We start from the raw sequence: 26,793 nt of genomic DNA, 5'->3' as shown, positions 1-26,793 counted from the left end.
TTGAGATCATATGCTTACTTGTAATCTATATATCTTCTTTGGTGAGGTGTCTGTTTCAATCTTTTACCAATTTCTTAATTGGATTATTTTCTGATTGTTGTTTTAAGTGTTCTTTTTATATACTGAATACCAGTCCTTTACCAGATATGTGTTTTGCAAATATTTTCTCCCAGTCTGTGGCTTGTCTTTTGATTAACTTAAGAGGGTCTTTCTCAGAGCAGAAGTTTTTAATTTTATTTAAGTCCAACTTCATAATTTGTTTCTTTCGTGGATTGTGCTTTTAGAGCACTGCCTAAAAATCCAATGCCAAACCCAAGGTCAAGTAGACTTTTTCACATGTTATTTTCTAGGAGATTTGTTCTGTTTCAGAATAAGAAACTTTTGAGAGTTTCTGTAGTTGACTGCCTTTTTCCTGCTGTGCCACTCACTTTGAATCTGTATTACCTCAACTCCTCAGAGAGAAACAAGGACAGGGAGTCCTCATTTAGAAAACATTTCCTAATTTTACATTTTTAAAGTTAATATTTGGCAAAACTAATACAATTATGTAAAGTTTAGAAATAAAATAAAATTAAAAATAAATAAATAAATAAAAATAAAAATAAAACCCTTCTTCAACCCCCAACTGCTAACCCCATCATGAATAATTTGATTTAATACAAGTTAAGTTTATAAATAAATGTGTTCTTTTTCCTCAAAAATCACTTAAGCAACTTTACAAGAATCATTGTTTAAAAAATTTACCTAGAGAAATTAAAGTACCATTTTCCCCCTAACACAGATGGTGCTCAAGGATTCACATATCAAGGTCGTTTGCTTAGAGCATCACTCTTTAGTTGTTCTGTTAGCAGGTGGGCTTTGGGTCTTCTTAATCACTCTTTTCTTCTCCTTGAGAATGTCTGTACTCTGGTTTCAGTTCCCATGTGTCTTTGTGGATCCCTTTTACATTTTGAATACCAATTTCTTTTAAGATTTCCTTCAGGTACAACACAGGCTGTTTTGTGATGTCCTCCAAGTCCTTAAGATTATAATATTGATGTTTCTCAAAAGCCAAAACCAGCTTGTCTAAAATGTGTTGTTTATCAGTTCAATGATGTTTTCCATCTTCTTATTTTTCCTTTTATATTCTATATTGTATTGATGATTAGCAACAGGTTTGTAATTGGTTGTCACAACTTTGTCCAGGTGCTGTGGTAGCCTTACAGGATTGGAAGATTCTTCTATTTGTAATCTCTTGAATCGCTGATAGTTTTCACTGGCAGCGGGTCAGCATTCAGCTCTTTGTACCACTATTCCTTCCAGTGAAAGCTTATCTGATGAGCTCTGAATAAACCCTGTTAATGTCTGTCCTCTAACACTTTGCAAGATAAATTCATGTTCTCTAGAGCACTGACTGAAGCTATTTTTCTGCCAATATCATAAGTATTTGCAAGATCCTCTTTCAAAGTAAATGACACCTTGGTCCTTCCTTGATTTTTGGAAATCCACAGTTTTCCAACTTCACTTCTTTCAGGGGCCTTAGCCCATTGCAGTAACAGATATCAAAGAACCCTGACCCGCCACATTCTGGTGTTCTGTTTGGCGCCTGTCACGTCAAGTTCCCTGCTTTCAGCCATGGATCTGTTGCCAGCAAAGGTGTGCGGGTCAAAGTAGCGGGTCCCAGGAGCTGGGGGCTATGGGGCAAAGGGCCAGAGGAGAACGCAAAAATGGCTGGAGGCTGACTGTGAAGAGCTGGGGTTCACATGCTGGGATGCTGGAAGCCAGGGAACTTCCAGGAGTTTTAGAGTTCTGTGTTTTACACTTAGTTCTATGATCCATTTTGAGTTTATTTTTGTGGAAGGTATAAGGACAGTGTCTGGATGCTTTTTTTTTTTTTTTTTTTGCATGAGCTGTCCAGTTGTTCCAGCACCATTTGTTGAAAAAACTATTCTTTCTCCATTGGATTGCTTTGTTCCTTTGTCAAAAATCAGTTAACTATATTTGTTTGGGTCAACTTCTGTGCTCTCTATTCTGGCCATTAACCTGTATGTCTATTGTTCCACCAATACCAACACAATCATGATTACCATATCTTTATGCTAAATTTTGTATCAGGTAGTTTTGGCCCTCCAACTTTGTTCTTATACTTGAATATTGTGAGTCTTTTTCCTTTGTGCATAAAATACAAAGTCAGGGTTTTTTACATCCACAAAATAGTTTGCTGGGATTTTGACTGGGATTGCATTGAGTCTATAGATAAGTTGAAAAGAAATGACATCTTAACAGTATCGAGTCTTCCTGTTCATGAACATGGAATATCCTTCCATTTATTTAGGCTTTTATTTCTTTCATCAGAGTTTTATAGTTTTCCCTCATATAAATCTTATACATATTCTGTTTGATTTGTGCATAAGTATTTCTTCTTTTTTGGTGCTAAAGTGTTTTTTTTGTTTGTTTTTTTAATTTCAAATTCCAGTTGTTCATTGTTAGTATAGGAAAACAATTAACTTTTGTATATTGGGTTTGTATCTCACAGCTTTATTATACTTGCTTATTAATTCCAGGAGCATTTTTTTGTCAATGCACTGGGACTTTTTTACATAGAAAATCACAACATCTACAAAGACAATATTATTTCTTTTTTCCCAATCTGTGTGCCTTCTCTTTTCTTATTTTTAACTATTAATTTTATATTGAAGTATAGGCAATTAACAATGTTGTGATAGTTTCAGGTGGAACAGCAAAGGGACTCAGCCATACATAAACATGTATCCATTCTCCCTCAAACTCCCCTCCCATCCAGGCTGCCACATAACATTGAGCTGATTTCCCTGTGCTCTACAGTAGATCCTTGTTGGTTATCCATTTTAAATACAGCGGTGTGTACACATCCATTCCAAACTCCCTAACTATCCCTTCCCCCTACCCTTCCCCACTGAAAACCATAAGTTCTTTCTCTAAGTCTGTGATTCTGTTTCTGTTTTGTAAGTTCAGTTCAGTTCAGTCACTCAGTCGTGTCCTACTCTTTGCGACCCCATGGACTGCAGTACGCCAGGCTTCCCTGTCCATCACCAACTCCTGGAGCTTGTCCAAACTTATGTGCATTGAATCAGTAATGCCATCCAACCATCTCATCCTCCATCGTCCCTCTCTCCTCCTGCCTTCAATCTTTCCCAGCATCAAGGTCTTTCCCAATAAGCTAGTTCTTTGCCTCAGGTGGCCAAAGTACCAGAGTTTCAGCTTCAGCATCAGTCCTTCCAGTGAATATTCAGGACTGATTTCCTTTAGGACTGACTGGTTTGATCTCCTTGAAGTCCAAGGGACTCTCAAGAGTCTTCTCCAGCACCACAGTTCAAAAGCATCAGTTCTTCAGTGCTCAACTTTCTTTATAGTCCAACTCTCACAATTATACATAACTACTTGAAAAACCATAGCTTTGATTGGTAAGTAAGTTCATTTGTATAATTTCTTTTTAGATTCTGCATGTAAGAGATGTCATATATTTCTCCTTCTCTGTCTGACTTCACTTAGTAAGACAATCTCTAGGTCTGTCCATGTTGGTGCAAGAGGTATTATTTCATTCTTTTCAATGGCTGGGTTATTATTCCATTGTATATGTGTATCACGTCTTCTTTATCCATTCCTTTGTCAGTGGATATTTAGGTTGCGTCCATGTCTTGGCTATTGTAAACAGTGCTGCAGTGAACATTGGGGTACATGTATCTTTTTGATTTATGGTTTTCTCCAGACACATGCCCAGGAGTGGGATTGCAGAGTCTTGTAGTAGCTGTATTTTTAGTGTTTTAAGGAACCTCCTGTTCTTCATAGTTGTACCAATTTACATTCCCACCAACACTATAGGAGGATTTCCTTCTCTTCACACCCTCTCTAGCATTTATTGTTTATGGACATGTTTTATGATAACCATTTGGACTGGTGTGAAGTGATGTCTCTTAGTTTTGATTTGCATTTCTCTAATAATTGAATACTTGGATGCAATCTCAAAAATGACAGAATGATCTCTGTTGGTTTCCAAGGCAAACCATTCAATATCACAGTAATCCAAGTCTATGGCCCAACCAGTAATGCAGAAGAAGCTGAAGTTGAACGGTTCTATGAAGACCTACAAGACCTGCTAGAACTAACACCCAAAAAAGATGTCCTTTTCATTATAGGGGACTGGAATGCAAAAGTAGGAAGTCAAGAAACACCTGGAGTAACAGGCAAATTTGGCCTTGGAGTACAGAATGAAGCAGGGCAAAGGCTAACAGAGTTCTGCCAAGAAAATGCACTGGTCATAGCAAACACCCTCTTCCAACAAGACAGGAGAAGACTCTACACATGGACATCACCAGATGGTCAACACCAAAATCAGGTTGATTACATTCTTTGCAGGCAAAGATGGAGAAGCTCTATACAGTCAGCATAAACAAGACCGGGAGCTGACTGTAACTCAGATCATGAACTCCTTATTGCCAAATTCAGAATGAAATTGAAAAAAATGGGGGAAACCACTAGACCATTCAGGTATGACTTAAATCAAATCCCTTATGATTATACAGTGGAAGTGAGAAATAGATTTAAGGGACTAGATCTGATAGATAGAGTGCCTGATGAACTATGGATGGAGGTTCATGACATTCTACAGGAGACAGGGATCAAGACCATCCCCATGGAAAAGAAATGCAAAAAAGCAAAATGGCTGTCTGGGGAGGCCTTACAAATAGCTGGGAAAAGAAGAGAAGCAAAAAGCAAAGGAGAAAAGGAAAGATATACCCACTTGAATGCAGAGTTCCAAAGAATAGCAAGGAGAGATAAGAAAGCCTTCCTCAGTGTTCAGTGCAAAGCAATCGAGGAAAACAACAGAATGGTAGACTAGAGATCTCTTCAAGAAAATCAGAGATACCAAGGGAACATTTCATGCAAAGATGGGCATAATAAAAGGCATAAATGGTATGGACCTAACAGAAGCAGAAGATATTAAGAAGAGGTGGCAAGAATACACAGAAGAACTGTACAAAAAAGATCTTCACGACCCAGATAATCACAAAGATGTGAATACCCACACTCACCTAGAGCCAGACATCCTGGAATGTGAAGTCAAGTGGGCCTTAGGAAGCATCACTATGAACAAAGCTAGTGGAGGTGATGGAATTCCAGTTGAGCTATTTCAAATTCTAAAAGCTGATGCTGTGAAAGTGCTGCACTCAATAGGTCAGCAAATTTGGAAAACTCAGCAGTGGCCACAGGACTGGAAAATGTCCGTTTTCATTCCAATGCCAAAGAAAGGCAATGCCAAAGAATGCTCAAACCACCGCACAATTGCACTCATCTCACACACTAGTAAAGTAATGCTCAAAATTCTCCAAGCCAGGCTTCAGCACTACATGAACCGTGAACTTCCTGATGTTCAAGCTGGTTTTAGGAAAGGCAGAGGAACCAGAGATCAAATTGCCAACATCCGCTGGATCATCAAAAAAGCAAGAGAGTTCCAGAAAAACATCTATTTCTGCTTTATTGACTATGCCAAAGCCTTTGACTGTGTGGATCACAATAAACTGTGGACAATTCTGAAAGAGATGGGAATATCAGTCCACCTGACCTGCCACTTGAGAAACCTATATTCAGGTCAGGAAGCAACAGTTAGAACTGTACATGGAACAACAGACTCGTTCCAAATAGGAAAAGGAGTAGGTCAAGGCTGTATATTGTCACCCTGCTTATTTAACTTCTATGCAGAGTACATCATGAGAATCGCTGGGCTGGAGGAAGCACAAGCTGGAATCAAAATTGCCGGGAGAAATATCAATAACCTCAGATATGCAGATGACACCACCCTTATGGCAGAAAGTGAAGAGGAACTAAAAAGCCTCTTGATGAAAGTGAAAGAGGAGAGTGAAAAAGTTGGCTTAAAGCTCAACATTCAGAAAACGAAGATCATGGCATCTGGTCCCATCACTTCATGGCAAATAGATGGGGATACAGTGGCTGACTATTTTTCTGGGCTCCAAAATCACTGCAGATGGTGTTTGCAACCATTAAATTAAAAGACGCTTACTCCTTGGAAGGAAAGTTATGACCAACCTAGACAGCATATTAAAAAGCAGAGACATTACTTTGCCAACAAAGGTCCGTCTAGTCAAGGCTATGGTTTTTCCAGTAGTCAGGTATGGATGTGAGAGTTGGACTATAAAGAAAGCTTTTGAACTGTGGTGTTACAGAAGAATTGATGCTTTTGAACTGTGGTGTTGGAGAAGACTCTTGAGAGTCCCTTGGACTGCAAGGAGATCCAACCAGTCCATCCTAAAGGAGATCAGTCCTGGGTGTTCATTGGAGGGACTGATGTTAGAGGGACTGATGTTGAAGCTGAAACTCCAATACTTTGGCCACCTTATGCGGAGAGCTGAGCCATTGGAAAAGACCCTGATGCTGGGAAAGATTGAGGGCAGGAAGGGAAGGGGACGACAGAGGATGAGATGTTTAGATTGCATCACTGACACAATGGACATGGGTTTGGGTGAACTCCGGGAGTTGGTGATGGACAGGGAGGCCTGGCATGCTATGGTTCATGGGGTCACAATGAGTCAGACATGACTGAGCAGCTGAACTGAACTGAATAATTAGCGATGTTGAGCATGTTTTCATGTGCCTGTTGTATGCCTTTTCTTTCTTGTCTTACCTTATTGCATTAGCTGGGAGCTCCAGTGTGATGTCAAATAGTAGTGGTCAGATGGGACATCCTTACCTCATTCTCAGTCATAGAGTGAAATCATCTAGTTTCTCAGCATAAGTATGATATTAGCTATAGATTTTTGTAGATTTTTTAATCAAACTGATCAAGTCTCTCTCTTCTCCTAATTTGACAAGAGCTCTCATCATGAATGGATCTTGGATTTTATCATTTTGATATTTGGCAAAACTAATACAATTATGTAAAGTTTAAAAATAAAATAAAATTTAAAAAAAAATGATTCTTCTGCATCTATTGATAGTGATCATATGGTTTTTCTTCTAAAGCATGTCACTGTATGATGGATTAAGTCAGTTTTTTAATATTAAATCAGCCTTGTGTACTAGAAATAAATACCACTTAGTTGTGCTGTATAATTTTTGTAACATTGTTGAATTTGACTTGCTAATATTTTGTTGAGGATTTTTGCAACTATTTTCAATGAGATGTTGGTCTGTAGTTTTCCTTTCTTTTAATATATTTGACTTTGGTATTAGGATAATTCTGGCTTCATGGAATGAGCTAGAAAGTGTTCCATCTGGTTCTATTTTCTGCAAGAGGTTGTAGAGAATTGTTATAATTTCTTCCCTAAACTATAAAATTCATCAGTGAAACCATCTGGGCCTGGTACTTTCTGTTTTAAAAGGTTATTAATTGTTGATTCAATTTCTTTAATATATATAGGCTTTTCAGATTATATAGTCAATTTCTTTAATATATATAGATGTGTTATCATTTCAGATTATATGTTTCTCCTTATATGAGTCTTGATAGATTGTATCTTTCAAATAATTAGCCAGTTTCATCTAAGTTATCAAATTTGTGAGCACTTTGTTCATGGTATTATTTTATTATCCTTTTAATGTACATTAGATCAGTAGTAATGGTCCTTCTTTCCTTTCTGATATTAGTAATTTGTGTTTTTTTTCTCTCCCTTTCTTGGTTAGCCTAGGTAAGGGTTTATCAATATTATTCATCTTTTCAAAGAACCAGCTTTTGGTTTCATTGATCTTTTTTTTCATTGCTTTCTTGTTTTCAATTTCATTTCTTTTACTTTGATTTTTATTTTTCTTCTCTCGGGCTTACTCTGAATTCAATTTGCTCTTCTTTTTCTAGTTTCCTGAGGTGGAATCTTAGATTAAATATTTTCCAAAATCGTTTAGATCTTTTTTCCTATTGTAATTCATGTGATTTTCCAACTACTTTCTGTCACTGATCTCTAGTTTAATTCCATTGTAATAAGAGAGTACAATCAATATGATAACTATGCTTTTAAATTTACTAAGGTATGTTTTATGACACATAATGTTTATCTCAGTGAATGTTCCATGTGAACTTGAGAAGAGTATATCCTGCTATTGTTGGATGAAGTATTCTATAAATGTCAGTTAGATACTAGTTGATTAACGGTGCTATTCAGCTCAGTATATCCTTACCAGTTTTATCCTGCTGGATATTTCAGTTACTGATCAAGGGATGGTGAAGTCTCCAACTATAATAGTGGAGTCATCAGATTTTGCCATAAGATTAAAGGATCTTATGTCACAGAAAATTGACCCCTCTATCACTATATAATTCCTGATAATTTCCCTTCCTCTGAAGTCAACTTTGTCTGAAATTAGCTTGCTTTTGATTAGTGTTAGCATGGTATATCTTTCACCATCCCTTTACTTTTAATCTGCCTTTGTCTTATAGTTAAAGTGTTTATTTCTTACAGAAATAGTTGGTTATTGGTTTTTTATCTACTTTGACAGTTTCTATCTCTTAACCGATATATTTATTCCATTCAAAGTGATTATTGAAGGACTTCCCTGGTGGTCCAATGGATAAGACTTTGGGCTCCCAGTGCAGTGGGCTTAGGTTTGATCCCTGTTCAGGGAACTAGATCTGACATGCTGCAGCTAAGAGTTTGCATGCTGCAACTAAAGATGCTGCATACTGCAATTAAAGATCTAGCATGGCACAGTGAAGACTGAAGACCTCAGGTACTGCAATTAAGACCCAGTGCAGCCAAATAAATAAGTAAATAATAGGAGAGAACTGAAGAAATGTGTTTTTTTTATTTTAATTAATTATTGATAAGTGTATGCCCCAACCAGTAACGCTGAAGAAGTTGAAATTGAACGGTTCTATGAAGACCTACAAGATCTTTTAGAACTAACACCCAAAAAAAGATGTCCTTTTCATTATAGGGGACTGGAATGCAAAAGTAGGAAGTCAAGAAACACCTGGAGTAACAGGCAAATTTGGCCTTGGAATACAGAATGAAGCAGGGCAAAGGCTAATAGAGTTCTGCCAAGAGAACATACTGGTCATAGCAAACACCCTCTTCCAACACAACAGAAGACTCTACACATGGACATCACCAGATGGTCAACACCAAAATCAGATTGATTATATTCTTTGCAGGCAAAGATGGAGAAGCTCTATACAGTCAGCAAAAACAAGACCGGGAGCTGACTGTGGCTCAGATCATGAAATCCTTATTGCCAAATTTAGACTTAAATTGAAGAAAGTAGGGAAAACCACTAGACCATTCAGGTATGACCTAAATCAAATCCCTTATGATTATACAGTGGAAGTGAGAAATAGATTTAAGGGACTAGATCTGATAGATAGAGTGCCTGATGAACTATGGACTGAGGTTCGTGACATTGTACAGGAGACAGGGATCAGGACTATCCCCATGGAAAAAAAATGAAAAAAAGAAAAATGGCTGTCTGGGGAGGTCTTACAAATAGCTGGGAAAAGAAGAGAAGCAAAAAGCAATGGAGAAAAGGAAAGATATAAGCATCTGAATGCAGATTTCCAAAGAATAGCAAGGAGAGATAAGAAAGCCTTCCTCAGCGATCAATGCAGAAAAATAGAGGAAAACAACAGAATGGGAAAGACTAGAGATCTCTTCAAGAAAATGAGAGATACCAAGGGAACATTTCATGCAAAGATGGGCTCGATATAGGACAGAGATGGTGTGGACCTAACAGAAGCAGAAGATATTAAGAAGAGGTGGCAAGAATACACAGAAGAACTTTACAAAAAAGAGCTTCACCACCCAGATAATCACGATGGTGTGAACACTCACCTAGAGCCAGACATCCTCAAATGTGAATATAAGTGGGCCTTAGAAAGCATCACTATGGACAAAGATAGTGGAGGTGATGGAATTCCAGTTGAGTTATTTCAAATCCTGAAAGATGATGCTGTGAAAGTGCTGTGCTCAATATGCCAGCAAATTTGGAAAACTCAACAGTGGCCACAGGACTGGAAAAGGTCAGTTTTCATTCCAATCCCAAAGAAAGGCAATGCCAAAGAATGTTCATAAGTTCGGTCAGTTCAGGTGAGTCGCTCAGTCGTGTCAGACTCTTTGTGACCCCATGAATCGCAGCACGCCACGCCACCAACTCCCAAAGTTCACTCAAACTCACATCCATTAAGTTGGTGATGCCATCCAGCCATCTCATCCTCTGTCGTCCCCTTCTCCTCCTGCCCCCAATCCCTCCCAGCATCAGAGTCTTTTCCAATGAGTCAACTCTTCACATCAGGGGGCCAAAGTACTGGAGTTTCAGCTTTAGCATCATTCCTTCCAAAGAAATTCTAGGGCTGATATCCTTCAGAATGGACTGGTTGGATCTCCTTGCAGTCCAAGGGACTCTCAGGAGTCTTCTCCAACACCACAGTTCAAAAGCATCAATTCTTCGGTGCTCAGCCTTCTTCACAGTCCAACTCTCACATCCATACATGACCACTGGAAAAACTATCGCCTTGACTAGATGGATCTTTGTTGGCAAAGTAATGTCTCTGCTTTTGAATATGCTATCTAGGTTGGTCATAACTTTCCTTCCAAGGAGTAAGCGTCTTTTAATTTCATGGCTGCAATCACCATCTGCAGTGATTTTGGAGCCCAAAAAAATAAAGTCTGACACTGTTTCCACTGTTTCCCCATCTATTTCCCATGAAGAATCTTCATACTACCACACAATTGCACTCATTTCACTGCTAGTAAAGTAATGCTCAAAATTCTCCAAGCCAGGCTTCAGCAGTACATGAGCCGTGAACTTCCAGATGTTCAAGCTGGTTTTAGAAAAGGCAGAGGAACCAGAGATCAAATTGCCAACATCCGCTGGATCATCAAAAAAGCAAGAGAGTTCCAGAAAAACATCTATTTCTGCTTTATTGAGTATGCCAAAGCCTTTGACTGTGTGGATCACAATAAACGGTGGAAAATTCTGAAGGAGATGGGAATACCAGACCACCTGACCTGCCTCTTGAGAAACCTATATTCAGGTCAGGAAGCAACAGTTAGAACTGGACATGGAACAACAGGCTGGTTCCAAATAGGAAAAGGAGTAGGTCAAGATTGTATATTGTCACCCTGCTTATTTAACTTCTATGTAGAGTACATCATGGGAAACACTGGGCTGTAAGAAGCACAAGCTGGAATCAAGATTGCTGGAAGACATATCAATAACCTCAGATATGCAGATGACACCACCCTTATGGCAGAAAGTGAAGAAGAACTGAAAAGCCTCTTGATGAAGGTGAAAGAGGAGAGTGAAAAAGTTGGCTTAAAGCTCAACATTCAGAAAACGAAGATCATGGCATCTGGTCCCATCACTTCATGGGAAATAGATGGGGAAACAAAGCTGTAACTCCAGTACTTTGGCCACCTCATGTGAAGAGGTGACTCATTGTAAAAGACTCTGATGCTGGGAGGGATTGGGGGCAGGAGGAGAAGGGGACGACAGAGGATGAGATGCCTGGATGGCATCACCGACTCAATGGACATGAGTCTGAGTGAACTCCGGGAGTTGGTGATGGACAGGGAGGCCTGGCATGCTGCGATTCATGGGGTCACAAAGAGTTGGACACGACTGAGCGACTGAACTGAACTGAAGTTAATATATACTATATTTGTAACTTTTTGTATTCATTGACCATTTCTTTGTTTCTTTTTCTGTCTTCCTCTTTTTCTGCCTTCTCTGGCTTTAATCAAACATTTTATATTGCTATGATTCCATTTTCTTTCCTCTTTCATATCAGTTATACTTATAAAAACGTTTAGTGGTTGCCCTAGAGTTTGAAATATATATTTATAACTTATCCAATATTACTTTCAAATAATATTATACCACTTCACAGGTAGTACAAGTACCTTATAGCAAAGTGTTTTCAATTCCTCCCCTGCATCCTTTATACCACAGCTGTTATTTGTTTTTCTTATTCACAAGCTATAATCACTGAATACTTCTTTGCTTTTTATTTTATTATTTTGAGTGAACTATTATCTATTAAATTATTATCTATTAAACTATTAAGTTAAATAGATAATATTCAGTGATTATAGCTTGTGAATAAGTGAAATTAAACTATTGTTAAACTATTAAATTATTATCTATAAACTATTATCTATTAAATCAATTAAGAATAAGTAAAATAAATAAAATATTTTATTTTACTTTTATTAAGTCCTTCTGTAATATTCTTTCTTTATGTAGATCCAAGTTTCTGACCTACGTAATTTTCCTTTTCTGAAGAACTTCTTTTAACATTTCTTATAAGACATGTCTCCTGGCAACAAATTCAATCAATTTTTGTTTGAGAAAGTCTTTATTTCAACTTCATTTTTGAAGAATAATTTTGTTGGATACAGAATTCAAGCTTTTTTTTTTCTTTAAGCACTTTAAATATTTCACTGCACTCTCTTGCTTGAATAATTTCTGAAGAGAAGCCAATGTAATTTTTTTTTTACCCCTCTGCCTTCTTTACAAATTGTCTCTTTGTCTTTTATTTTCTGCAGTTTGAATATGATATGCCTAGTGGTCAGCATTTTGGTATTTGTCCTGCTTGATATTCTCTGAGTTTCTTGGATCTAAGGTTTGGTGTCTGTCATTACTTTTAGAAAACTCTTATTTGATATTACTTCAAATATTTCCTCTATTCCCTCTTCTTTCTTTCTTCTGGTATTCCTATTATGTGCATATACCCCATTTGTAATTGTACCACAGTCTTTGGATATGCTATTCCATCTTTTTCATTGCTTTTTTATCTCTGCATTTCATGTATGAAGTTTGTATTGACATCTTCAAGTTCACTAGCTCACTAATAGTGAGTTATTGTTGTTGTTGTTTTGGTTAGCCAATTTTATTTTTTAATTCTATTTATTTAAACTTAAAAAAATGTTCACCCATTTCTCCTACCCCTCCCTCAGCCTTCACCTCTGGCAGCCACCAATCTGTTCTCTGTATCTATGCGCTTGGTTGGTTGGTTTGTTTGTTTATCTGCTTTTTAATGCCACATATAAGAGAGATCATATGGTATTTGACCTTCTCTGTCTGACTTATTTCACTTAGAATAATGCCCTCAAGGTCATTTGTGTTGTTGTCCATTCTTTTTTATGGCCAAGTAATATTCCATTGGCTTCCCTGGTGGCTCAGTGGTTGAAGAATCCACCCACCAATGCTGGAGACATGGGTTCAATCCCTGGTCCTGGAAGATCCCACATGCCGAGGAGCAACTAAGTCCATGTACCACAATGACTGGCCCCGAGCTCTGGAACCCAGGAGCTGCAACTACTGAGCCCATGTGCTGCAGCTCCTGAAGCCCACACATTGCAACTAAAGACTGCTCGCTGCAACTCGAGAAAAACCCTCACAGCAACGAAGACCCAGCACAGCCAAACATAAAAATAAGTTAAAAAAAAAAAAAAGAACCCGCCTGCCAATGTAGGAAACGTGGGTTCAAACCCTGGGTCAAGGAGATCCCCTGGAGGAGGGCCTGGCAACCCACTCTAGTATTCTTGCTTGGAGAATCCCCTGCACAGAGGAGCCTGGTGGGCTACAATCCACAGTGTCACAAAGAATCAGACATAACTGAAGCAAATTAACATGCATGCACACAGGCATGCTCCTTTGTATTTCTGTGATATCAGTTGTAGTATCTCCTCTTTCATTTCTGAGTCTGGTTCTGATGCTTGGTTTATCACTCCAGACTGTGTTTTTAACCTTTACTATGCCTTGTAATTTTTGACTGAAAACCAGATATGATTTACTGGATAAAAGAAACTGAGTTAGGTAGGCCAGTAGTGCAAAGGTTTTATGTTCAACTAAGGGTTAATCTGGACTTCCCAGGTGGCTCAATGGTAAAGAATCTGCTTTCCAAGCAGGAGACACAGTTTCGATCCCTGTGTCAGGAAGATCCCCTGGAAATCTTTAAGAGCACTTTAAATGGCAACCCACTCTAGTATTCTTGCCTGGGAAATCCCATAGACAGAGGAACCTGGTAGGCTACAGTCCATGGAGTTTAAAAGAGTCAGACACGATTTAGCAACTAAACAACAGCAACAAGAGTTAGTTTGTGTTTACCCTTTGATGTAGCTGTGGTGTCAGAGGCTAAAATTGTCTCATTGTTCTTATATTAGTCTCTTCATGTGCTCTTTGATTATCCATAGAAACTTCGTAACTAGGGTCTAAGACTTCCAAAGTTTTTAGTTGTTATTGTTCAGTCACTAAGTCACATCTGACTCTTGGCAACCCCATGGACTGCAGCACGCCAAGCTCCCCTGTCCTCCACTATTTCCTGGAGTTTGCTCAAACTCATGTCCATTGAATCAATGTGGCTATCTAACCATCTCATCCTTTGCTGCCCCCTTCTCCTTTTGCCTTCAATCTTTCCCAGCATCAATGTCTTTTCCAATGAGTTGGCTCTTAGCATCAGGTGGCCAAAGTATTGGAACCTCAGCATCAGTGCTTCCAATGAATATTCAGGGTTGACTTCCTTTAGGATTAACTGGTTTGATATTCTTTCAGTCCAAGGGACTCAAGAGTCTTCTCCAGCACCACAATTCAAAAGCATCAGTCCTTCTGTGCTCAGCCTTCTTTATGGTCCAACTCTCACATCCATACATGACTACTAGGCCCTTTGTTGGTAAAATGATATCTCTGCTTTTTAATACACTATCTAGGTTTGTCATAGCTTTCCTTCCAAGGAGCAAGTGTCTTTTAATTTCAGGCTATAGTCACTGTCCACAATTATTATACAAGAGTGCTGTTAATGTGATGATAAAGTGTGAGTAGAGTGGAATCTACTCTACAGTGGGGCTTCCCTGGTGGCTCAGACAGTAAAGCGTCTGCCTGCAATATGGGAGGCCCGGGTTCAATCCCTGGGTTGGGAAGATCCTCTGGAGAAGGAAATGGCACCCCACTCCAGTATTCTTGCCTGGAAAATTCCATGGATGGAGGAGCCTGGTGGGCTACAGTCCATGGGGTCACAAAGAGTCGGACACAACTGAGCGACTTCACTTTCACTTTCAGAGTGGAATCATTCATTAAACTTATGACTTAGTCTTAGGTCTCAATCTTTTAGTGTGCCTGAGTTGATTTTTCATTCTGTCTGCCCTCTGCTGGATAAGAATAAGAGGCTTATGGAAGCTTCCTGATGGGAGAGACTGACTGTGGGAAAACTGGGTCTTCTTTGATGGGCGGGGCTATGCTCAGTTCAGTTCAGTTGGCAGTTGTGTCCAACTCTTTGTGACCCCATGGACTGCAGCACGCCAGGCATCCCTGTCCATCACCAACTCCCAGAGCTTGCTCAAACTCATGTCCATCAAGTTGGTGATGCCATTCAACCATATCATCTTCTGTCATCCCCTTCTCCTCCTGCCTTCAATCTTTCCCAGCATCAGAGTCTTTTCCAGTGAGTCAGTTCTTCTCATCAGGTGGCCAAAGTATTGAAGCTTCAGCTTCAGCATCAGTCCTTCCTATGAATATTCAGGACTTATTTCCTTTAGGATGGACTGGTTTGATCTCCTTGCAGTTCAAGGGACCCTCAAGAGTATTCTCCAACACCACAGTTCAAAAGCATCAATTCTTCAGTGCTCAGCTTTCTTTATGTTCAAACGCCCACATCCATACATGACTACTGGAAAAACCATAGCTTTGACTGGATGGACCTTTGTCAGCAAAGTAATGTTTCTGCTTTTTAATATGCTCTCTGGGTTGGTCATAGCTTTTCTTCCAAGGAGCAAGTGTCTTTTAATTTCATGCCTTCAGTCACCATCTGCGGTGATTTTAGAGCCCCCCAAAATAAAGTCTCACTGTTTCCATTGTTTCCCCATCTATTTGCCATGAAGTGATGGGACCAGATGCCTTGATCTTCATTTTTTGAATGTTGAGCTTTAAGCCAACTTTTTCACTCTCCTCCTTCACTCTCATCTAGATGCTATTTAGTTCTTCTTTGCTTTCTGCCATAAAAGTGAAGGTGGTGTTACCTGCATATCTGAGGTTATTAATATTTCTCCCAGCAATCTTGATTCCAGCTTGTGCTTCATCCAGCCTGGCATTTCGCATGATGTACTCTGCATATAAGTTAAATAAGCAGGGTGACAATATACAGCCTTGACGTACTCCTTTCCCAATTTGGAACCAGTCTGTTGTTCCATGTCTGGTTCTAACTGTTGCTTCTTGACCTGCATACAGATTCCTCAGGAGGCAGGTAAGGTAGTCTGGTTTTCCCATCTCTTTCAGAATTTTCCATAGTTTGTTGTGATCCACACAATTAAAGACTTTGGCATAGTCAGTAAAGCACAAGTAGATGTTTTTCTGGAACTCACTTGCTTTTTTGATGATCCATTGGATATTGGCAGTTTGATCTCTGGTTCCTCTCTGCCTTTTCTAAATCCAGTTTGAACATCTGGAAGTTGTTCTGTTGCAGTCTGGCTTGGAGAAATTTAAGCATTACTTTGCTAGCATGTGAGATGAATGCAACTGTGCAGTAGTTTGAACATTCTTTGGCATTGCCTTTCTTTTAGATTGGAATGAAAACTGACCTTTTCCAGTCCTGTGGCTGCTGCTGAGTTTTCCAAATTTGCTGGCATATTGAGTGCAGCACTTTAACAGCATCATTTTAGGGCCATGCTCAGTAAATCTTTAATCCAGTTTTCTGTTGATGCACGGGGCTGTGTTCCCTCCCTGTTGTTTGGATGAGGGCAAACTATGGTAGTGTTAATGACCTCCTTCAAAAGGACTTGTGCACACCCTGTTGTGTTCAGTGTCCCTGACCCTGCAGCAGGCCACTGTAGACTCAGGCCTCCACTGGAGACCTCCTGGACATTCACAGGCTCGTCTGGCTCAGTCTCTTCTGATACTGATTCTCCTGGCTCCTGGTGCACACAAGGCTTTATCTGTACCCTCCAAGAGTCTGTTTCCCCAGTCCTGTGGATGTTCTGTAATCAAATCCCACTGGCCTCCAAAGTCAAATTGCCTGCGGGTTCTCAGTCACTTTGCTGGATACCCAGGTTGGGAATCTGTTGTGGGTCCTAGAGCTTTCTTAACAGTACAAGAATTTCTTTGTTATAATTGTCTGCCTGGCAGCTCTATGGTGGGGCTAATGGTGACCTCCTCCAAGAGGGCTTATGCCACACACTGCATGACCAAGGTCTGCTGCAGCCAGATCCCCTGTCCCTGAAGCAGGCCACTGCTGACCTGTGCCTCTCAAACACTCAAAGGCAGGTCTGGCTCAGTCTCAGTGGGGTCTCTGGTTCCTGGTGTACACAAGGTTTTGTTTGAGCCCTCCAAGCATCCCTGGTGGATATGGGGTTTGATTCTAAATGCAGTTTGGCTCCTCTTACATTCTTGTTGGGGCTTCTTCTTTGCCCTTGGAAGTGTGGTATCTTTTCTTGGTGGGATCCAACATTCTCTTGTAGATGGTTGTTCAGCAGCAAGTTGCAACTTTGAAGTTCTTGCAGAAGATAAGTACACGTCCTTCTACTCTGCCATCTTGGTAAGTCCAAGCAAGGCTTCAACAGAGAACTTGTAGATGTTCGAGCTGGATTTAGAAAAGGCAGAGGAACCAGAGATCAAATTGCCAACATCCGTTGGATCATAGAAAAAGCAAGAGAATTCCAGAAAAACATCTACTTCTGCTTTATTGACTATGCCAAAGCCTTTTATGGTGGATCACAACAACCTGTGGAAATTTTTTCAAGAGATGGAAATACCAGACCACCTTACCTGCCTCCTGAGGAATCTATATGCAGGTCAAGAAGCAACAGTTAGAACTGGACATGGAGTAACGGACTAGTTCCAAATTGCGAAAGGAGTACGTCAAGGCTGTATATTGTCACCCTGCTTATTTAACTTATATGCAGAGTATATCATGTGAAATGCCAGGCTGGATGAAGCACAAGCTGGAATCAAGATTGCTTGGAGAAATATTAATAACCTCAGATATGCAGGTAACACCACCTTCACTTTTATGGCAGAAAGCAAAGAAGAACTAAATAACATCTAGATGAAAGTGAAAGGGGAAAGTGAAAAAGTTGGCTTAATGCTCAACATTCAAAAAACGAAGATCAAGGCATCTGGTCCCATCACTTCATGGCAAATAGATGGAAAAACAATGGAAACAGTGAGAGACTTTATTTTGAGGGGCTCTAAAATCACCGCAGATGGTGACTGCAGCCATGAAATTAAAAGACACTTGCTCCTTGGAAGAAAAGCTATGACCAACCCAGAGAGCATATTAAAAAGCAGAAACATTACTTTGCTGACAAAGGTCCATCTAATCAAAGCTATGGTTTTTCCAGTAGTCATGTATGGATGTGAGAGTGGGACCATAAGGAAAGCTGAGCACTGAAGAATTGATGCTTTTGAACTGTGGTGTTGGAGAAGACTCTTGAAGGTCCCTAGGACTGCAAGGAGATCCAACCAGTCCATCCTAAAGGGAATCAATCCTGAATATTCATTGGAGGGACTGATGCTGAAGCTGAAGTTCCAGTACTGAACTACATGCATCCAGGCCACTGATGCAAAGAACTGACTCATGGGAAAGACTCTGATACTGGGAACGATTGAAGGCGGGAGGGAAGGGGGATGAAAGAGGATGAGATGGTTGGATGGCATCACTGAGTCAATGAACATGAGTTTGAGCAAGCTCCGGGAGCTGGTGATGGACAGGGATGCCTGGCCTGCTGCAGTCCATGGGGTCCCAAAGAGTCGGACACAACTGAGCAACTGAACTGCACTGAACTGAGTTGGGTATTTCCTACCCCCACCTCAGTATGCCTCTGGTAAAACCTCAGTCAGTTAGACTCTAATAAAAGTTTTCCTTGAGGGCAGGCGTTGTTAAAGATAATAGGTCCAGATATATTTCAAAATGGCTGCTTTCCTCTCCCCTTGCTAGAGGCACAAGAGCATTTTTCTCCAGTCTTCATAGTGAGAACCTTGTAGTGCTCTTGAAAGTAAAGCACATGAAAGTGTGGGGAACCCCCTAAGACTGAACCTTCCGAGGACTTTTATCCCTTGATCTACTTGGTCCACACTGAGCACCTAGCAATCTTTTTATTATAGTTTTAAAGTGTTCTTACTGATACCGACTTCAGGTACAGGCTTCTATTCCTAGTCAGCCATAAGTCTCTGTATCCACTAGTCTGTCTCTCCATCTTATAGAACAGCAATTTGCCTTGGGACCTCACTTCTCTGATGGATCTAAGAAGTAGTGATTTTAAGTTTGTTCAGCTTTTTTCTTACTGTGAATATGGGAATGATGGCTTCCAAGAACTTGATGTGTGAAACCAGAAATTGGAAGTATATACGTTTATTTTTTAATTTCAAAGCACATCTAGAAAAACAAGAATCTTTCAAGTTTCAGCTTACCTGAAAATATGTAGAAGCTGTGTGACTTTGTGCAGTTAACTTAATCCATCTCTTCATCTATAAAATAAGCATAATAATGCCTACTTTGCTGGATTGTTATAAGACCTGAATGAGATATGCTAAGCATGTAGCACAGTGCATGGCTCATATATATTCAATAAATGTTAACTTTATTTACAATGTCATATATCTTCATCAGAATCCTAGGCTTGAATAGAGACAAAGTGTACAAAGTATTCCCTAATTTAGAAGTTAAAGAATCAGAAGAAAATGGAACACTTGCCTTATGATCAGTTTGTGATTGAGTCACAACCAGACTCAGGCTAGGACTGCTGCCAGCTTCCATGGCCCTGACGTGGTTACAAAACTCCGTTTTCTTAATATCAGAGCAAATAGCTTGCCCACATTAATCAAAACCTGTCAAATCTCAAATTTACTCCTATAAAAGCAATCTCAGCGACTGCACACCTGTCCGTCCCACTCGGATGTATTTGTGGATTTTGCCTGCAGAAACCATGATGGTTCCAAGTACAGGGTATTAGAATGATAGAGAAATGTAGCCTGTTACCATGGAAACAGACATGTGACACCAATAGTGCTCTGAGTAGGCATGGGAAAGGTTCGGAAGCATATAGAGAAAATAAGTCAACATATCTAAAAAGATTCAGAACTGAGCAGAGGTTACTGCTTTTTTTCTAGGTCAAGGTATTCATATCTAACATGGGATAGTTCTAGCTCCCTGGTTTTTTCTCTCTAGAAGATGGAAACCACAATGACCTCGAGCAAAAGAAATGAGAATGGTTGATATAGAACCAGAACATGGGGGAAAGGGAGGGAGGCTCAACCTGCTGCTGCTAAGTCACTTCAGTCTTGTCCGACTCTATGCGACTCCATAGACGGCAGCCCACCAGGCTCCTCCATCCATGGGATTTTCCAAGCAAGAGTACTGGAGTGGGGTGCCATTGCCTTCTCAGGGGAGGCTCAAGAGGAAGGTGATATATGTATAATTAGGCTGATTTTCATTGTTGTACGTCAGAAACCAATACAACATTGTGAAGCAATTTTCCTCCAATTAAAGTTTTTTTGTTTTTTTTTTTAGGACCATGTTGAAACTCATAAGAATTATTTACTGGCTATGGTGAGCTATATTAGAAAAAGAAGGAACTCCTTCCTATATTGTTGAAATGATATACTCACTAGCACCTATGGGAAGTGTGATAAATCTAAGGACAATCTTGTCTATACTTTTTCATCCTCATTTTTTTCAGGGGATATGCCAAATGTTCAGTGAGCAGAGAGAAGCAAGTGGAAGATGGGCCTTGAGCGCCTGTAGCTCTCAGCCCTCTTCACACCATGGCCATTTCGGAAAATAAAGATAAAAATTTTATCCCATCACTTCATGACAAATAGATGGGGAAACAATGGAAACGGTGGCAGACTTTATTTTGTGGGGCTCCAAAATCACTGCAGATGGTGACTGCAGCCATGAAATTAAAAGTCGCTTACTCCTTGGAAGAAAATTTATGACCAACCTAGACACCGTATTAAAAAGCAGAGACGTTACTTTGTCAACAAAGGTCCATCTAGTCAAGGCTGTGGTTTTTCCAGTGGTCATGTATGGATGTGAGAGTTGGGCTATAAAAAAAACTGAGCACTGAAGAATTGATGCTTTTGAACTGTAGTGTTGGAGAAGACTCTGGAGAGTCCCTTGGACTGTAAGGAGATCAAACCAGTCCATCCTCAAGGAAATCAGTCCTGAATATTCATTGGAAAGACTGATGTTGAAGCTGAAACTCCAATACTTTGGCCACCTCATGCAAAGAGCTGACTCATTTGAAAAGACCCTGATGCTGGGAAAAATTGAAGGTGGGAGGAGAAGGGGATGACAGAAGATGAGATGGTTGAATGGCATCACGGACTTAATGGACATGAGTTTGAGTAAATTCTAGGAGTTGGTGATGGACAGGGAGGCCAGGCATGCTGCAGTCAATGGGGGTCACAAAGAGTCAGACAACTTAGTGACTGAACTGAAATGAACTTACCTCACACAATATACCAAATCTATTCCAGATTAATTAAAAGATTTAAATATAAAAAATGAAATCATGAAAGAACCAGAAAAAATACAAAGAGTTACCTATGTAATGCTGATATATCCAAATTTAAAATGACAATGTAGAAATATAGTTATTGACATAGAAGAAAGGTATCAAGCAACAGATACCATTTTGTGAAAATACCTATTTATATGCATAGAAAATTTCTAGATATGCATAAAGTGTTAATAGAGGTTGTTTGTGAGTAGTTTTTTAAAGCTATTTTTTCCTTTTTGCTCCTCTTTTCTATGTATGTATATATGCATGCATTTATGTATGTGTAGTAAGTAGATGTTTCTGGTATAAAAATAATAGAAGTTAATGAAAAATTCTTAACTTCCCTTTCCCTACTTTTCCTTGTATGGTCAAAGTTCCTCCAGGAATTTATTTTCCTCAACTAACCAGTATAATTCCTTAATTCTCCCCCTTTAGTACTTTCCCATTCAACTGTAAGTGCTCTGAGAATAGACTTGTTTCATTATTTACTGTTCTTCCTTCCTAGGCATGCTCAGTAAGGACTGGTTGCATGGTGATCATCTAATTTTCTCAAAGCCTGCTTCGAACTCTGATGTAACAGTGAAGTTAAAGTCGTTCAGTCATGTCCGACTCTTGGCGACCCCATGGACTATACAGTCCATGGAATTCTCCAGGCCAGAATACTGGAGTAGGTAGCCATTCCCTTCTCCAGGGGATCTTCCCAACCCAGGGATTGAACCCAGGTCTCCTGCATTGCAGGCAGATTCTTTACTGGCTGAGCCACAAGGGAAGCCCAACAATTGGAGTGGGTAGTCTATCCCTTCTCCAGTGGCTCTTCCCCACCCAGGAATCATACTGGGTCTCCTGCATTGCAGGCGGATTCTTTACCAACTGAGCTATCAGGGAAGCCTACAGTGTAACAGCAGTAACCTTTTAACCAGCTAAAATGGCCAGAAGCTTGGCCAGGGCTAACACAAGCTGTCTATGAGGGCACTGTCTGCAATGGCTGTCATCTCACTGGTCTCCCAGGCTGAGGTAACCAACTAGTTAGCTGATAGCTGGTTGATGGGATTAGGCCTTTCTATGTAAAGTGAAAGTGAAGTCACTTAGTCGTGTCCGACTCTTTGCGACCCATGGACTGTAGCCCACCAAGCTCCTCCATCCATGGGATTCTCCAGGCAAGAATACTGGAGTGGGTTGCCATTTCCTTCTCCACTTTCTATGTAAATCCCTCCCCAAATAGCTTTCTTGTTCAAGAATGTGGCCCTTCTCAAGCTGCCTCTTATTTAGTAATATCTGTCTAGCTGTGCTTCCTTGCCAGAACCTCTGTGTACAATCTCAGTGCTGTTAAAAACAAACATAAAAGATAGGCAGTAAAGACACTGGGAGGAGAAAGAGAAAAAATGAAGATAGAAGAATGGAGGATCATGACCTTAAATGCAGCAGGTTGCTAAACCCAACCATAAACATTCCCTGCACATAATAATACCTACAGTTGCACGTGAAATTATTTTGCCAGGAAAGTCTACACAGACATTGGTTTTCAAGGGACTGAGGGCCACACTGGCAGCCCTCCAAGTTAGAGACTTTACTGACTTCTGATTGAGTCTGCTTAGACAGAATCTTTGATAGAGTGAGCTCTTACTAGTAAAGATCATTCAGGCTTGTTGCAAGAATAAAATGAGATGACAGATGGAAATATGTTTTATAGTCTATAAAACAATGTACAACAAATGCGTGATGTTCTTGTGAGCTCCTGAGGGCACTGACAGGGGTTTAATGTGGTCCAGTAGAGTCTTCATGGGCGTTTGGAACAGATTTCAAATACCTGCATCTAAAGAAAATGAAACCCCCCTACAGAATGAAGTGAATTGTGTCCCCAGGAGGGAAAAACATGCCTGCACGTCTGGAGACAGCTGAACTGTGTATGTCTGAGGAATGATTGTTCCCTAACTATATGAGAAAAGCCTTGGGTTTTCTGAGTGCCCTCAATTGATTAGCATTGCTTTCTTTAGAAGTAATTCCCCAGAAAATGCTTGTGATTTCATTGTTGGTGAAACTGTTGACACTTCTTTTAAAGTGTCTGTTAACTTATGATAAATTACAGTAGGCGTTCATGTGGCCCCATGTGAATGTATTATGGCTGCACTGCTTGAGTAACTAACAACTTAAATAACAGCAAGGAAGGGACTATAAAGTACACTGCTACTGCTCTGCTCCTTCCATGAAAATGACCCTTTTTTCCTTCAAGCTTCAACACGAGATTTCATATCAGTTCCTGACCTAAATGTGTGTCTCAGGACTTGCACAATTAATGGAATGCCGTCCTAAGGTTGTTGAGTTCTGCATTTCTGGACATTTCATTTTTATGGAGAAGTACTCATTCCCTCACTCCAAAGACTAAGCCTGAAAGATTTTTCTCCCTAGGAAAGAATCTTCCTTGTAACTTTATTGTTACAACAGTCAGAGACAGATTGGGGAGGTCTGATAGTTGTTAGATGCCTTGCCAATAACCTGACTCGCAGTTTGGGGCTCCCTCAAATTTGCAGTTTCTTAGTGGTTCCTCCTGTGAACATCTTGAAGAATACACACTGTTAATTTGCAGTGACTTAAATTTCCATTTTTTCTTTTTAATAGGTCCTGTTAAAAACAAGAAAAAGGGTAAGTCAATCTCTTGATTTTATAAAATGACCGTCATGTCTTTTCTAAAATTAGAAGAAAAAAATCAAGGGAGAAGGATTTTTATACTCTTTCAGTGCTGTTTGTCCATTAGTTTACTCAGTTACATGTGATCTTCTTGAGTACTATAGCTTCAGGGAATAAGAAATATCTGTCATTTTTCAGTGATGATCTATTAAAGATAGAATTGCTTCTTAGCAACTTATGAAAGTTGTTTTTGCTTTTCTTTCTTGCTCCCTCTTCCATACAATTCATTTTACCTCTTTCCTTCATTCTTCCTTACTCTTTCCCCTGACCTTCTCTTTTCTCTTTTTTTTTCCCCTCCTTTATCAAATCAATGACCAGGTATGAATGATGTCCTGAGAGATGTCAGTACCCTCTTTTTTGGCCTAAAAGCTATCCCTCGCCTATTTCTCAAGTAGTCAGGGAAGATATTTCTTGCTCTGGCATTTCAGTATATTCTTTATGATGGAAAAACTTGGCTATAGTAGTACCCTGACCTTTTAGTCTTTTCCAAGAAGCTTCTAGTTGAGCGAATCCATTGTACTATTGCTGGGTCTGTAAGTCTCCAGTGTGCTCGCAATGGGAATGACCCATGAGTTTGTACAAGAGCTTGCCTGCTTGAAAAGAAGACCCCAACGACAGATAGGTGCCAAAAGACAGGACCAGGCAATATGATTCACTCCTTAGGACTAAGAAACCCAACCTTGAAACCAGTTTTAAGTACCTCTTTGTTTTTGTGTTCTGTCCTGGGAAGAAAATAGAGTGAAATTTATGATTTTTCATTAAAATATTCTAAGTGAAATAATTCTGTTAACATTTCTGGGGCTTTATAGAATATATTATCAACCCCAGATTAGACCCAAAGCACTGGCTTCAGCTGCCTCCTGACCCTTCTCTGAGCACTAGGGTACTCCAGTGGCTTGAGGTGCCATGGCTCACTTGGGAAACTTGTGTCCCTGTTGGATAGAGGCTGAGGAGTGGCCTGGCCCCTGAGGACCTGAGCTGAGCAAAATTGGGAAATAGCCAGAGAACTGGAGTCAGTGAAGAAACATTTCTCTGTGGGGCCTGGGCATTCACTGAGCTATTCTGTCTTTTAAGAAAGTAAATTTGACTTTCAAGTGTGTAGTTTTCTGTGCTTGTCAGATCCCTTTAAGACAGAAATTTTAACAAACCTAGAAAGCTCCCCTGGCCTGGACAGTGACACCCTCTGCTCCTAACACAAGCCCAGGGGTGACTTCTTTTTTTTAATAGGTAGCCTCAAGAGTACTTTGTAATGATAGCTACTAGGGGTTTTTCCCTACTCACTCATTCACTAGACAGTGAATAAGCATCAACTGAGATACAGAGATGAAGATGAATGGTTTCTGGCCCCCAAAATCTCCCAGTGTAGTTGGAATCATGGAAGAACACACAAATAATTGCATTATAGTATTTAAAAATTCAATCACAGAAGCGTGAGCAGGGTGCTGGGGAGAGCACAGAGAAAGAACAAGTAGTTCTCCCTGGGGGATGAGATACCACATCTCAGAGAAAATATTATCTAACCTGGACTTTGAAGGATGAGGGGGGAAAAGAGAAGGGGAAGAACATTCTAGCAAAGAGAACTGGCAGGTCTCAGAGGTATGAAAGAACACGTCATATCTGGGGAAACAGCAAGTAGGCTAGTGATTTACCAAAATACAGGGCATGTGTGTGGTGGGGAACAGCACCCGGTTCAGTGTCATTCAAGGGATGACCCCGAGAGAACACTCTTGGCAGTGGTAATAGAAGGCAATTGTCTAGGTGAGAAGCTCTGGAATTACAAACTCAGGAGATCCCAAAGTTTCTGGCAGTGACTCAGATCGCTGCCCAGCACATGGGCCTTAAACATTTGCCTTGGCTAAAGTGATTTAGAAGCCATTTAATACAGATTTCCTTGGATACAATGAGTAGGCACGTGCCTGAAGAGGTAAATTGCTTTGCTCATTTCGTGTCCATCCTTTAATGGAATTTTCCCCCTCCAATAAAAGTCTCTGGGCTTTTGCATCATGAAGTGTTCTGTTAAGGTAAGGAAATCCAGAGAAGGAATGCAGTACTCTAAAGTCATCCTCTTAGTCCAGGGGTCATTTTGTGCATGCTTCTCTCTGGGCCAATTTTCTATAAGGATGCAAAGATGAGAAGCACACTTGCCTAAACCTGGTTGCAGAGAAGCAAAGACCACCAGCTGCAGAACTAGATCCCAGTAGGAGCTATTTCCCAGATTCCTTCTAGCATTTTCGTAAGTGAACATTCTCTGTTTACACTGCAACCAGTATTCTCTTTCACTGGAGGAGTTTCTGGCTCTGATTCTTCCAAAATTACATTAATAATTATAGGAGACTCACAGTCTTGATACTGAAGTTCACACTACCCACAGAACCCCCTCTAGCTCAAAAATCACTGTTAGGCCTAGAAATTCTGGGACAGGAGACAGCCTACTATGCACCATCCCATGTGTCTGTGCCACCCAGAAAAGAATGAGAGAGAAGCAGACTTTATAATCAAACTAGGAAAGTCTCCTGACTCTCGGGGGGGTGAGTCAGTCCTCCTTATGGAACCTCAGTCTTGCGAGGAAACTTAGAAAAATCATTGAAGCCAAGCTCCTCATTCCACTGATGGAGAAACTAAGGCTCAGGGAAAAGAAGGAATTTGCCCAAAGTAT

The 26,793-nt window shown here is 40.1% G+C and overlaps 1 protein-coding gene and 1 pseudogene across 4 annotated transcripts in view; one reads left to right on the top strand and one right to left on the bottom strand.

Moving 5' to 3' along the window:
- The window catches only part of EDA (ectodysplasin A), a 481,432-nt gene that overhangs the window by 440,892 nt on the left and 13,747 nt on the right, over positions 1 to 26,793 (top strand). For all 4 annotated transcript variants that reach the window (XM_055564599.1, XM_055564598.1, XM_055564597.1 and 1 more), the window contains exon 3: positions 24,069 to 24,092. In XM_055564599.1, coding sequence (XP_055420574.1) covers positions 24,069 to 24,092 — 24 coding nt within the window. The remainder of the gene's footprint in view (positions 1 to 24,068; positions 24,093 to 26,793) is intronic.
- Positions 869 to 1,616, bottom strand: LOC129639436 (general transcription factor IIF subunit 2-like; annotated as a pseudogene).

The sequence above is a fragment of the Bubalus kerabau genome, chromosome X (genome assembly GCF_029407905.1).
Source record: "Bubalus kerabau isolate K-KA32 ecotype Philippines breed swamp buffalo chromosome X, PCC_UOA_SB_1v2, whole genome shotgun sequence".
Classification (NCBI taxonomy): Eukaryota; Metazoa; Chordata; class Mammalia; order Artiodactyla; family Bovidae; genus Bubalus; species Bubalus kerabau.
This window is presented reverse-complemented; position numbering and strand designations above follow the sequence as displayed.